Source organism: Sciurus vulgaris, assembly GCF_902686455.1.
Source record: "Sciurus vulgaris genome assembly, chromosome: 3".
NCBI classification, from domain to species: domain Eukaryota; kingdom Metazoa; phylum Chordata; class Mammalia; order Rodentia; family Sciuridae; genus Sciurus; species Sciurus vulgaris.
In genome coordinates, this window is record NC_136463.1 from 135,251,621 (window position 1) to 135,263,149 (window position 11,529).

Consider the following 11,529-nt stretch of genomic DNA (forward strand, 5'->3'; position numbering starts at 1 on the left):
GTTAGATCCTTCACCCCCAGAGACCTCTGCAAGTTGCCATTTACTTTGGCAAATTCCTGGACAGAATCAGCCTCTCTGCTTAGCAGGCTCCAAAATGTCCTCTTCTTGATGAGGACCCAAAGTTAGTTGAATTTGGAGTACTTATACTCAGTTAAAGTATACCAAAACTGACATGTAAAATTCACATGTAGATTTATTAATTCAAAATAAGCTATATGACTTTCAGGTGAAGATAGTTTTAATCAGTGCCTTTTAACCTCAGGAACAAGCTCTGTTGTAATCAGAGGGTTTTCACAACAAGCTTGGAGCCAGAACTGGGTGATTTGGTTACGTGATCAGGGCATACACAGCATCACACTGTGGTGACCCTCAGATTTAATAGGGAAGTACCATTCCTCTTGGACCTTTGGTGACCATTACTTCAATAAGGAAGTACACTGCCTGAGGACAGCAACTTCTCTAATGCCAGGACTGATGTCCTTCCCTAGGGACCCTTAAAACATACAGGTGTTTGCATCTGTGGCTGTAAATGCAACTCTCCATTTGCTATTTTATTTATAGTGCTCTCAAGGCTAACCACTGATTCCTATTGATCAAGGCATTTAAAAAAAAATTTTACATAGGCTATTGTGTTCAATCAATTGTAGTCAAGTCTTGCAGGCTGGGGAGTCATTCTGTCTTTTTCTAAAGTGAAATTGCCTAACACTGTTTAGCTCCATCATATGTAGGATTAAAAATTTAAGTCCACTTCTAAATTCATGGGGAATGCATTAGCTTCTGTAAAAAAGGGGATATTAGAAGGGCACTTGACTGTGGAGGGCAAACAGACTTTGGTCTATCAAAGTAGTTTCCATACAGACTGAACAGCAGAATCCTCATAAAATTAAACTGTGTGTATATGTGTGTGTGTATGTGTGTGTGTACATGTACATCCTTTCCTGGTCCCAACCTCAGACGTAATTGTAAAGATTTTGATAAGTGATGCTAGATTATTCATTATTATGTGAATTTTCACTTCTAACAATAGTTTTTAGCAGTGACTTCTCTTCTATCTTCTCAATATTTAGTGTTAAACCTTTTGTCTTGGTTTCACTCTTGGGTAGTGGCTTTGGTAAAAATCACTGCCACATGTACAATGGCACATGTCTGTAATCCTAGAGGCTTGGAGGCTTAGGCAGGAGGATCTCAAGTTCAAAGAGAGCCTCAGCAACTTAGCAAGGCCCTAAGAAACTTAGTGAGACCCTGTCTAAAAAAATTTTTTTAAAAGGAAGTCGGAAATGTAGCTCAGTGATTAAGTGTCCCTGGGTTTGATCCCTGGTAGGAAAAAAATTATGTATGATAGGTAAAATGTGCATAAAATATATAATATTTATAAATATCAATTACCCAGGTTGTCCTATTCTCATACATGAAGAGAGAATTGTACTGGACACAATCCGCAGAAAAGGCTTCCTGTAGCAATTGGGAGTTAAGAGGAGTGATCATTTGCTGATTTGCAGATGGCATTAGTTGACTGATCACCATATTAAAATAGAGATTAGCCATGCTGTCAACACATAATTTACTTCAAATAAAGTCAAAAGGACCAGATTTATAGTGAGTCCAGGACATAGGTTTCTCACTTTGGAATGAAATCAATATGTCACTATGCGACCCCTGGGTGTACAAATGTACAGCTGCTCATTATAAATGAATGACTAGAGGATTAAAAAATAGAGTACATATGAAGGCATTTTGGGAATTGTAAAACACATTTTTTAATCTAAGAGATATGGGCCTTTACTGAGGAGTCATTCTGTACGGTATTATAGATTAAATTATGTTCCCTGAGTGCATCTAGAATGATTTTTTAAATAAAACCTAGGGGGTTAATACATAAGGAATCATTAGAAAGTCATCTTTTCATGGCCACTGAATTCATTCCTTTGTTCATTATAGGCTTTCCGAAAAGTAATGCCTGTTCAATGTATTTTGCAAATACTATTTGCATAGACATTAGGCTTGTTGTTTCCCTTAATCTAACATATTGCTCAATAAATGGCTGCACAAATTACTATCCTCCAAGCTGGAGCTCTTTCCCTTATTGCAACTCTGCTAATGCATTATGTTTTCTTCTGGTCCGTAGCACTTCTTCATTGAATTAACCTCATTTTCATGCATACCATTTTCCCTTGGTCTTGTCCCTATCTGATTTGTAGTCATGTCTCTCTCACACTCAGTACACACATGGGCCTTTATTTTATTTACTCATCTTGCTTGATGATTACTATATCTTGTCTCCACAGACCAGACTACTTTATTTTTCCTGGGTCTTTCAGAGCCCAGTTTCAGGTATAGGCTCAGCAGAGAGAAAGGTGGCCTCTTTTCTAATGACCTAAACACTATTTGTAATTTGAATCTATTATGGGAATGTTCCCAGGCAGGGTTAAATTCTACATCTTTTTGACTCTAAATTCTATTAAAAACAATAACAACAAAAAGATTGAAAATTTACTACCTAAAGCCACTATCGAAAGTTTTTTGATAATTAAAAGTGCCCCATGATCCTCAATCACAGTATTTTTCTCTACATTCTAACTTTGGAAAAGATCAATAACAGTGGAAGATTAAGTTCTAGTGACATAGGCGAAGAGCCTCCAGTAGAAGTTAGGGCCCAATATTTGTGTTCCAGCTCAACCAATAATTACCATGTAAATTTAAGCCAATCACTTCACCATCTGAAATATTCCTTTATCATTAACAAGAGATTAAACTACCATTCACATTCATGGGTATTTGGAGATCAGAGACCTCTAGATTTTGCTGAGAACTGTGGACCTTTTTCCCTGATAAAGCACAAGTACAAGTATAAATAGAACTCTGAGAGGGTCAGAGGCTCTCCAAAATCCATCCATAGATTCCCTAGAGGACTTTAAAATGATTTCTAAGGTTTAAAGTATGTGCTTTAAAAAAAATCATTTATGTCTACTCCTTCCAATGTGAATTAGTTTTAAGATGTGGATTTGGGCTATTATGTCATTTGAACTTGTAATTATTATTATTTTTTTCAATTTATGTTATAAGCAGAGCAAATTTTCACTAGTACAAAATGTTCCCTTTGCATCTCAGGTCAGTGAGGGTGTTAGTCCTTCTATAACCTGCCTCAGAGATGGAAGTTCAGCTCTGACTTGAACTCAGACAATGATGAAGAGCTCACTCACATGTTTACTGATGAGCAAACAGAGAATTAAGAAGCTATCCTCTCTTTATTGAGCTATAATCTACCTCCCACTTCATAAATGTCATTCATTGACACTGTTTCTAATCTCTCAGGAGTTACCTAGATTAATTTTATTTTTTTCCCAATAGTTTAGGAATTCAAAAACCATTTGTGTACTCTTAATTTGCTCTGCTAAATATTCTAGTTTCATCTACAATTCCTCTAGAAAAGTGATTTCATGAAACTACTTTAATCCCTACGACTCTCCTCAATGGTCCTCTTGCAAGGTAGAGACCAGAACGAGGCAGTATGTTGTGCAAAAGTTGTGGTCGACACAAGGCTAGTGAGAAAATCCCTTTCTCCAACTGCTGACTCTGGCTTTAGGAATGCCATCAATGACATCAACAACCTGGTCCTAGAATCAGGAACCTTCTGTAGGGTCATATTGAAACTTGGGTCACCCAAAACCCCTACCTATGGCTAATGCAGGTTACACTCATATTCTGGTTTTTAGAAGCCAAATCACCTTTCAAAAAACAAAAATCCCTATTGGCCTCTACCTTCACCACTTAGGCCATTGTCCTGCTCTTGGAAACCATTAGAAATGCTAGTTTCATCATTCATCATGTCATTTTTTTCCCCCAAATTTTGTGTCATCTACAAATGTAATAAACCTGTCATCTTGGGCTCCAAATCATTTGGTAAAAATTGTTGATCTATGGGTTGCTAAGTATATGTTTCTGTTTACAGATTATTTGGAATTCTTCACACTGTTACTTCAAGACTTCATCCATTCCACATATAACCCCCTGATCTACAGGCTAGAGAAGAGCATAAGGCTTATGTTCTACTTGGGGGCATTTATTTCTTTTCTCTTTCTTCTTTCTCTGTCTACTTTCTTTTCCTCCACTTCTATTGTCCTCATTTCTTTACATATTGGTACAATGTTTTCTGTTCTTAAGTTTGGGCCCTTTACCTGTATGTTCATTTGGGATGGAGAAAATAATTTCCATTGTGTTTTCTGGGATTCCTTTGCCTCCTGCATGTGTGCAGCCCTGGCTGAGTCTGCGCTTGCCCTGGGAGGAACTTTGCAATATGCCAAGACACAGCCCCTGTGCAGGTGAAGGATTTTTCTCATGCTTGCTGACATTTGGCAGAGGAGGAATCTCCAAGAAGTTTGCCAACACCCCCAGACCAATTTATTTTCCTCCAGCTCCAGAATTACTCAAACATCAAATGGTAGTTTAAAGAAAATTGAAGCATAAAGTAAACATGTGTTTGGGGATGGGGGAAAGGGTGAGGAGAAAAATTATTAGGTAGTCCTCAGTTGACTTTTGTTTTAGCATCATTTCATTTATGACCAAATGAATATTAATGGTAGGAAAAGAAAAACATTGGCCTACAGGCTATTTCAAAACACAAATTAACCAGCTTTCCATTATTCAATTGAAAGATGGCATTATGTTAAACTGTTTTTGAAACCAAAGAATTTCTGGTAAGCATAACTTTTTTTGGTCCTTGTCACTAGCTTCTACTTCATCAAAACTTTCACCTGGAAGTAATTCATTTTACATTTGACTAAGGCTAAGAAATGAACATTCTAAAATATGTCCAAGTGAGTAATTTTATTTTAAAAAATGTATGGTTTTCTCATATGAGTTTGTGACCATTGTAATTGTAAAATAAATGATGTGGATTAGAATAAGCAAGTAGACTTACTATATTCAAGTGTAGACAGTGGTTGGTTAGTTGGTTAATGTTTGTTAAATTAGTTGGACATTTTAATTATGGATTTTTTTTGCACTCAATCCCCTCATTTGGACAAATCAATGTTGGCATTAGATCATTAACCCTCATGTAAAGAAAACCAAATGCAACTTTGTTACTCTCTAGTTACCTTGTAGGTGAAAGGGATGAGCTCTGAAGTCTGTAGAACCTTGCAAATGTGGGGAAGCACAGTCAACCTCAGCTCAGGAAAGAGTGGCAGGTTGCTGAATAATTACTATTTCAGAAGGAGTCCTAAGATCCTCTGGATCAGGGTCAGTATTGGTACTCTAAACCTATAATAACTCTGAGTAAATGATAGTGAATGATGGGTTGGCATCCCAAAAGCTAAAGGTGAAAATTAGTGGGGGTATCCTGATGTTGGAAGCTCATGGCTCATTTGTTCATCCACTTATCCAGTGAACACTGAGGGACTACAGGCCTAGTGTGTCCTCTTAGCACCACACTAGCCTTATGATCTTGGACCAATCACATCTTTTCTAAGTCTAAATTGTGAGGTGTAGGGATTCATGCATGGAAAACTCCAGCAGAGTGACTGTTCAGATGTTCTCTTCTCTTTTCCTTAGTTTTTGTACTTTTTTTCCATGAAATTTGTAGTACTATGAAATAACTTTCAGTTCTTTAAAACAGATTTATCTGTACAGTCTTGGGTCAACAGGAATTTCAAGTGATCTGTATTTGCAGATGAAATTAAAGTATTTAAATATTATTACAACTGATCAAATATTTTTGCAAGATAATCCACCAAGTCCAAGTATGTCATTCTTTGCCAAATAGTACTCTGAGGCTTGCTGTCTACAGTACATGCAATCCACACATTTTTGAGCTGCTGTTTCATAGGAAGCATGAATAGTAACTTTCTTTCATTTTTCAGTCCTAATTGGAGTATGTTTTAGTAATACTTAGAAAAAAACTTCTAAACCAATTTTTTTAAAGTATAAAAAAGGTACAGAAGTTTCCACCTTAAACATCCCTATATGCATAGAGTATCAGTTAGTGTGATGAGTTAGCAGAAAGAGACCAAGGAAAATGAAAGTTTAATTTTTTAGACTGTGGATGTTGTAGCAGTCTTCTGATTTATACTCACAAATTGAATTGATTTTGAAAACCATCTAAAGATTATTATTGTGGAACTGACAAAGGTATATACCTATTGTTCTTTCACTCATTCACTCATTGGAGCAGTAAACATTAATGAACACCCTCTGTGTGGTAGGCACTGTGCCTGGGACTCCAAAGTGAAACTCCATGTTCCCTGACATCAAGGAGTTGCTCTGATTAGAAAGATGTGAATAGAGTTCTTTAAGATAACTGGTGCAACAGGAGGAGACTAGGGTCAGTGGGGGGATATGAGAAAGAGCTACTAAGTCTACCTGGGGAATCAGGGTAGTCTTCAGAGGAGGTACCCTGGTACTGGAAGGATAAGTGAGAGATTATTAGGTTCATGGAAGGAGGAAGATGTTTGGTAGTGAGAACAGGATGAGCAAAGCAGGGATACTTGAGGGAGTCTGGAGTGGTCATGGAATGGGGAAGAGTAGGTTATTATTGTTAGTGCACAAATGATCATGAATGTGGGAAGAAGAGCTGGTGAAAAATGAGGCCCAAAAGGTAGGGAGAGGCCAGATCATCTGAGCCTTGCATGGCAGGCCTATGTTCTTTCCACTCCACAGGTCCGATTATTGAAGAGTTTTGAATAGAAGAGTATGTTCAGGTTCCAAAAGAAGACTAACAATATTGTGATTGTTTTCTTGTTTACAAGTTACAGAAATGGCACACACACACCCTTTTGTTCTTAAGGAGTTTCAATAGTTCTCCTTGTAATGAAGTTCAGGGGTGCCAAAAGCAATATTTGAACTAAATGATAAATCAGAATTATAATAAGAGCCTCTGAGCAGATTTTTAGTTAACAGGGTTTTAATAGGCTATGATGCAATCCCTAAGAGAGAAGATTTAATTATAAAAGATAGTCTGTCTCTAATGGAAATTTGGCTGTGAGTGTTTTTATTGCTCAGTGAATTAAAAGGTTTCTATAGAAATACATTGTTGAGAGTCTCAGCGAAAAACACATATATCCCAATGAAAACTTTCCACTCATTTTCTTCATCTCTTGTGGCAAAACCATGAATCTGACAGAAATCAATTTCACTTGAATTTTTCATTATTTTTATAATTTCAGGGGTTAAGCATATGAAAGGCCAGAATGAATCAGCATTCCCTGAAGAAGAAGAGGGTGTAAGTGAGAGAGAGGAGCAGTGGGACCATTAGTACCAGTCTGCAGCAAGAAGGCTTCTGGGGAATAACCAAACTAGGAACTTTTCTGGATATCCCATGGAACACCACTGCTTGACTTCCAGAAGCATCCTCCAGCTCTGCACTGCAAATCCTACAGTAGAAATGCACCACCTGGAAGCCCCCACAACTGAACTCTAGAACCAAGTACAAGTTGATTCACATCACTATTAAATAGCAAGCATTTATTTTACAGTGATTTTTCTTTTGAATTACAGAGGAACTTGTGAACATATGGAGTGTTCTAACTTTAAAACTGCCAGAGCTTGACCCCTTGTATCCTACTGATATGATTTGCATTCCGAAGTTAAGTGTAAATAACATCACTTTATGAGTAAAAAATAAATATTAAATACACTTAGACATGAGTGTGCGTGGGGTTAACTTAAAGAAGAATGTCTAATGGAGTCTTTAAGTTCTGTGCTTATCATGTTTCTGTAAAAAAAAACAGAAAAAAGTTTACTTTGAAAAGATTAAGAAATATCAGATTTCTTGATCCAAAATACTACATCAGATACTAAATATTTTCCCTTCCAATAGCACATTAATGGTTGAAGAACTGTAGAATTCTTTTCCTTTTCTAAGCTGTGTGATATGTATTTCCCAGCATTTTATCTGAGTACTAAAAGAGAAAAATATTAAGTCTATAATGAAATATGTCAAGTCTCCTCTAGCCCCTTTCTATTACTTGAAATTTCAACGACCAATTCCTATTGCATTTAAATAAATATTCTGTATTATAAAATACAAAATCCCATTAATTCTTCCATATATCCACTCACTCACTTATTAGTTCAACAACTGTTTGTTTCTGAGCTTATCCCTAGGAAGGTACTCTGCTGGGAGTTAGGAAAATAAAGAAAAGATAATCCCTCTTGTGTAGAACTGGTATTTATATAAAGTAAGGTTTTATGGGACAGTGTGACTTTTTGTAACTCAAAGTTCTGGACTTTTGAACAATTTCAATTATTCTTAATATTTGAATGTAAAGTTAAGCAGGGATAGAGGAATGTCAGTTTGGTTCCTACAGCGATGATATTAGTGAGGTTCAAATGCTTCATGGAAGGAAAATAAAACAAATCTCAAAAATCAATAAAGGAGAAATTAAGATAGGAAAAAAAAAAGGGGAAATTCACTGTGAAATCTTGATGTCAAGAAGTAAAATAATTGTTTTTAAGTTTGAATATGAACTTTATAATGATTAAGAAGAGACTTGTGCAAAGCTCTAATACAATGCAGCAAAAATAGCATTTTCCTTGAAAATAAATGCAAAACTCACTGATAAGTAATAGCATGACTATGAATGAATACTCTCCTCCCTCTCTTCCTTGCTCTTTCTCTTCTTCCCTCATTCTTCTTTTTCCTCTCTCTCTACTCCCCACCCCACATTTTTTTTGTTAAACCAGTTTTTCCCAAAACATTTTGGAGTTTCTAAGCCACCTGCTATGACTGCCTGATTTCCCAAGTTTCTCTTTACTTAAAACCTGATTAAGGTTCATATTTGTTTTAAGTGATTTTGAATTATTTGTTTGGAAAACATCCTGACACTCCTTGAAAGTATTTGAGATAACCTGGATTAAAAAAAAAAAAAAAATTACCCCTCCCTTTCCTTGAATAGACACTTTTATAAATGTTTTTTTTTCCCCAAAAGAACTTAGGCAAATAAAAATAAACTGAAGATTTTGCTGATTTTGTAACACTATTTGTAGAAATAAACAGCTTGACTTCTGGATCCTTCTATTCTGTTCTCCATTCTCAGGACATAAAGAGATTAAAATTAAAAGCATAAGTTTTTCCTGGGATACGTTGGTTTCTTCTATTCTATTCCCCACTCTCAAAGCATAAAAGGATTGCAATTAAAAGCTTAAGTTTTCCTTGGGAAATATGTTGATTTTCTCAGAAATGGAATGAAACTGCTCAGATAATGAGTTCTTTGTTTCCTTTCCACACAATTATAATTTGTAATAACTTTTATTTTTAAGAAGACAACATGTGACTTCAGTTTGGCTGATGGCTGAAGAAACTTTCTGACAAAAACAAAACAAAAACTTTGTATTTCCCAGACCACATTTATAATATAAAATGTTTAGTGGATAGGCTTTGAGTCACTTTGACTTGAATTAAAGTTAAAGTTCATCCTCCACTAGATTTCTGACTCAGTTTCTTCATTTGTAATATAGACACAGTCTTGCCTAACCTACTGTGTCCTTATGAGATTTAAGAGACAAGACTATAAGATGCCTAGCCCAGCTTTGTGAGTATTTAATAATTGGTGTCTATTATTATTATTAGAGTTAGGGCCTCAGAGAACATCTGTCCAATCCTGTCTAATGCCTGCACCATTAGATCACAACACTTACTCTTTGCTAAGAACTCTAGTTCCTTTCCTCTTTGCTAAACTCTCCCCCTCTCCTGCATCCTCATCTTTTCCTTCTCCAACCTCTCACCCTGAAGACACCAGAATCATGTCGACTCCTTTCCAGTGTATCTGCCTTTCATATTGAGAAATGCTCTGTAGTCATTGCCTAAATGGTCTCATTTCTTCCATACATCTCATCGCTTCCTCCTAAACTTTCTCAACATCTTGGTCACTTACTTTTGGATCCTCTTCAATCATTTATACTGAATGTAAGAGAGGTTATATCAGGTGGATGTGCTACAGATTTTCTTTTTCTTTTTTTTTTTTTAAACGCTTATATACACAGGAAAGAGGCAAAGAATGTGGTGGGGCAGGGAAGGAGTCTCTGCTGAAGTTCTTCCTATTAGACAATAAAGTTGTAATACTTTTTTCTTCTCAAAGTTGTCCAAAATAAGGGTCTTTATAAAAAACAAAAATCTCACACAAATTTCTGTTCTTAAGCAAATTTTTACGATTCACTTTTAATTTTAATTTAATATATGCCTTTGATTTCTACATTGTGGAAAATAAGATAATTTAGGTTAACCAAGAACAAATTATTTTTATTTTTATAATTACATATTATTATAAGATGTATAAAAGTACATAGTCAACAACTTCAAATCTATGATTTTGTAGCTATTATTGCTTAGGATGGGGGCAAGTTTAAAATGTGAATATATTTTAAGCCATTAAAAATATATAATAACTGTAGTAGAGGAAGTATCCCCAAATCACAAAAGTAATATACAATTAAATGACCTTGTTGGAAGCATTGGTTTTGTATGTTATCATAGCAAACAACTTAATTGTACTACAGAATTCATTTAATTGCATTATGGGTTTATGAATTCACAAATAAACCATGCATATTGCATTAGTTTATAAAGTCTTTATATGTTTTTCATTAACAATGAAAAGCAAACAGTTTAAGAGCAGAATGCATAATAAGAAAAGCATGTCTACTAACATGAAGTGCTTAGGCCAATATGCAGTTTTGAGTATTTGCTTTCTATGAATAAAGGGGATATGGGAATAAATGCCTTTATATATTAACTCCAAACAAACAATCCTCAAAGCCCCAGAAGGCATATTAATTAATAAATATGTTGTTGAAATGTGGACTGTGTTAAAGAAATTATTTTCATATTGTCATAAAGAACGAAATATCAGAGAAAAAGCTAAAGATTTTCACTAAAGGAAAATGCTGGAGTATGGTCTTTACTTTTAAATGATATTCTAAGTAATTAAGGTAATAAGCTTTGCATTCATCCCTCATAATTTGATGAGTAATGAGGGTCAAGTTCCTTCTTTGCAAAGTTGTGTAAATGTAATGAAATCGTCTACAGAAAGCAAAAGTGCCTGACTTGGTTTTGTAAAGAGGTTATGCTCAACCATAGATCTCCCCTTGACTTTCATTGTGTGAACACAGACACTGGAGCAGCCCTCTCTCTTATTATATTGAACCATCTAGTGTATGCAGATGAAGATGACTTGATCTATGGGGAGATGAATGGGAGAGAGATAGGTAGAGGAGCAAACAGAAATTTGGAGAATTCAAGAAAAATATATCTGAATTTAGTAGATGAAAAATATATCTGAATTTAGTAGATGAAAAATATACTAAACTCATCCTCATTTTTATTTCTTACTGTACTAATGCTACTTCATATGCCCTGACCCACCTCTTTTCTGACTTGCAGTGACAATGAGACTAATTTGAGGGAACAAACATAGCAAATCCCAGGAATCTACTACATTGCCATATTATAATTCTAAAAATACCAGAAAAGTAGGGAATATTCAGCAAATGCCTTTTCAGAACAGGTGTTAACTTACAAAGGCAGACAGCCATCAA

The 11,529-nt window shown here is 35.5% G+C and overlaps 1 protein-coding gene across 2 annotated transcripts in view; it reads left to right on the forward strand.

Annotated features, from left to right (window-relative positions):
- Positions 1–11,262, forward strand: part of PPP1R1C (protein phosphatase 1 regulatory inhibitor subunit 1C) — a 151,356-nt gene extending 140,094 nt beyond the window's left edge. For both annotated transcript variants that reach the window (XM_079131255.1, XM_079131254.1), the window contains exon 5: positions 7,161–11,262. In XM_079131255.1, the coding sequence (XP_078987381.1) occupies positions 7,161–7,175 (15 nt within the window). In that variant the 3' untranslated portion in view covers positions 7,176–11,262. The remainder of the gene's footprint in view (positions 1–7,160) is intronic.
- The last annotated feature ends 267 nt before the right edge of the window (positions 11,263–11,529 follow it).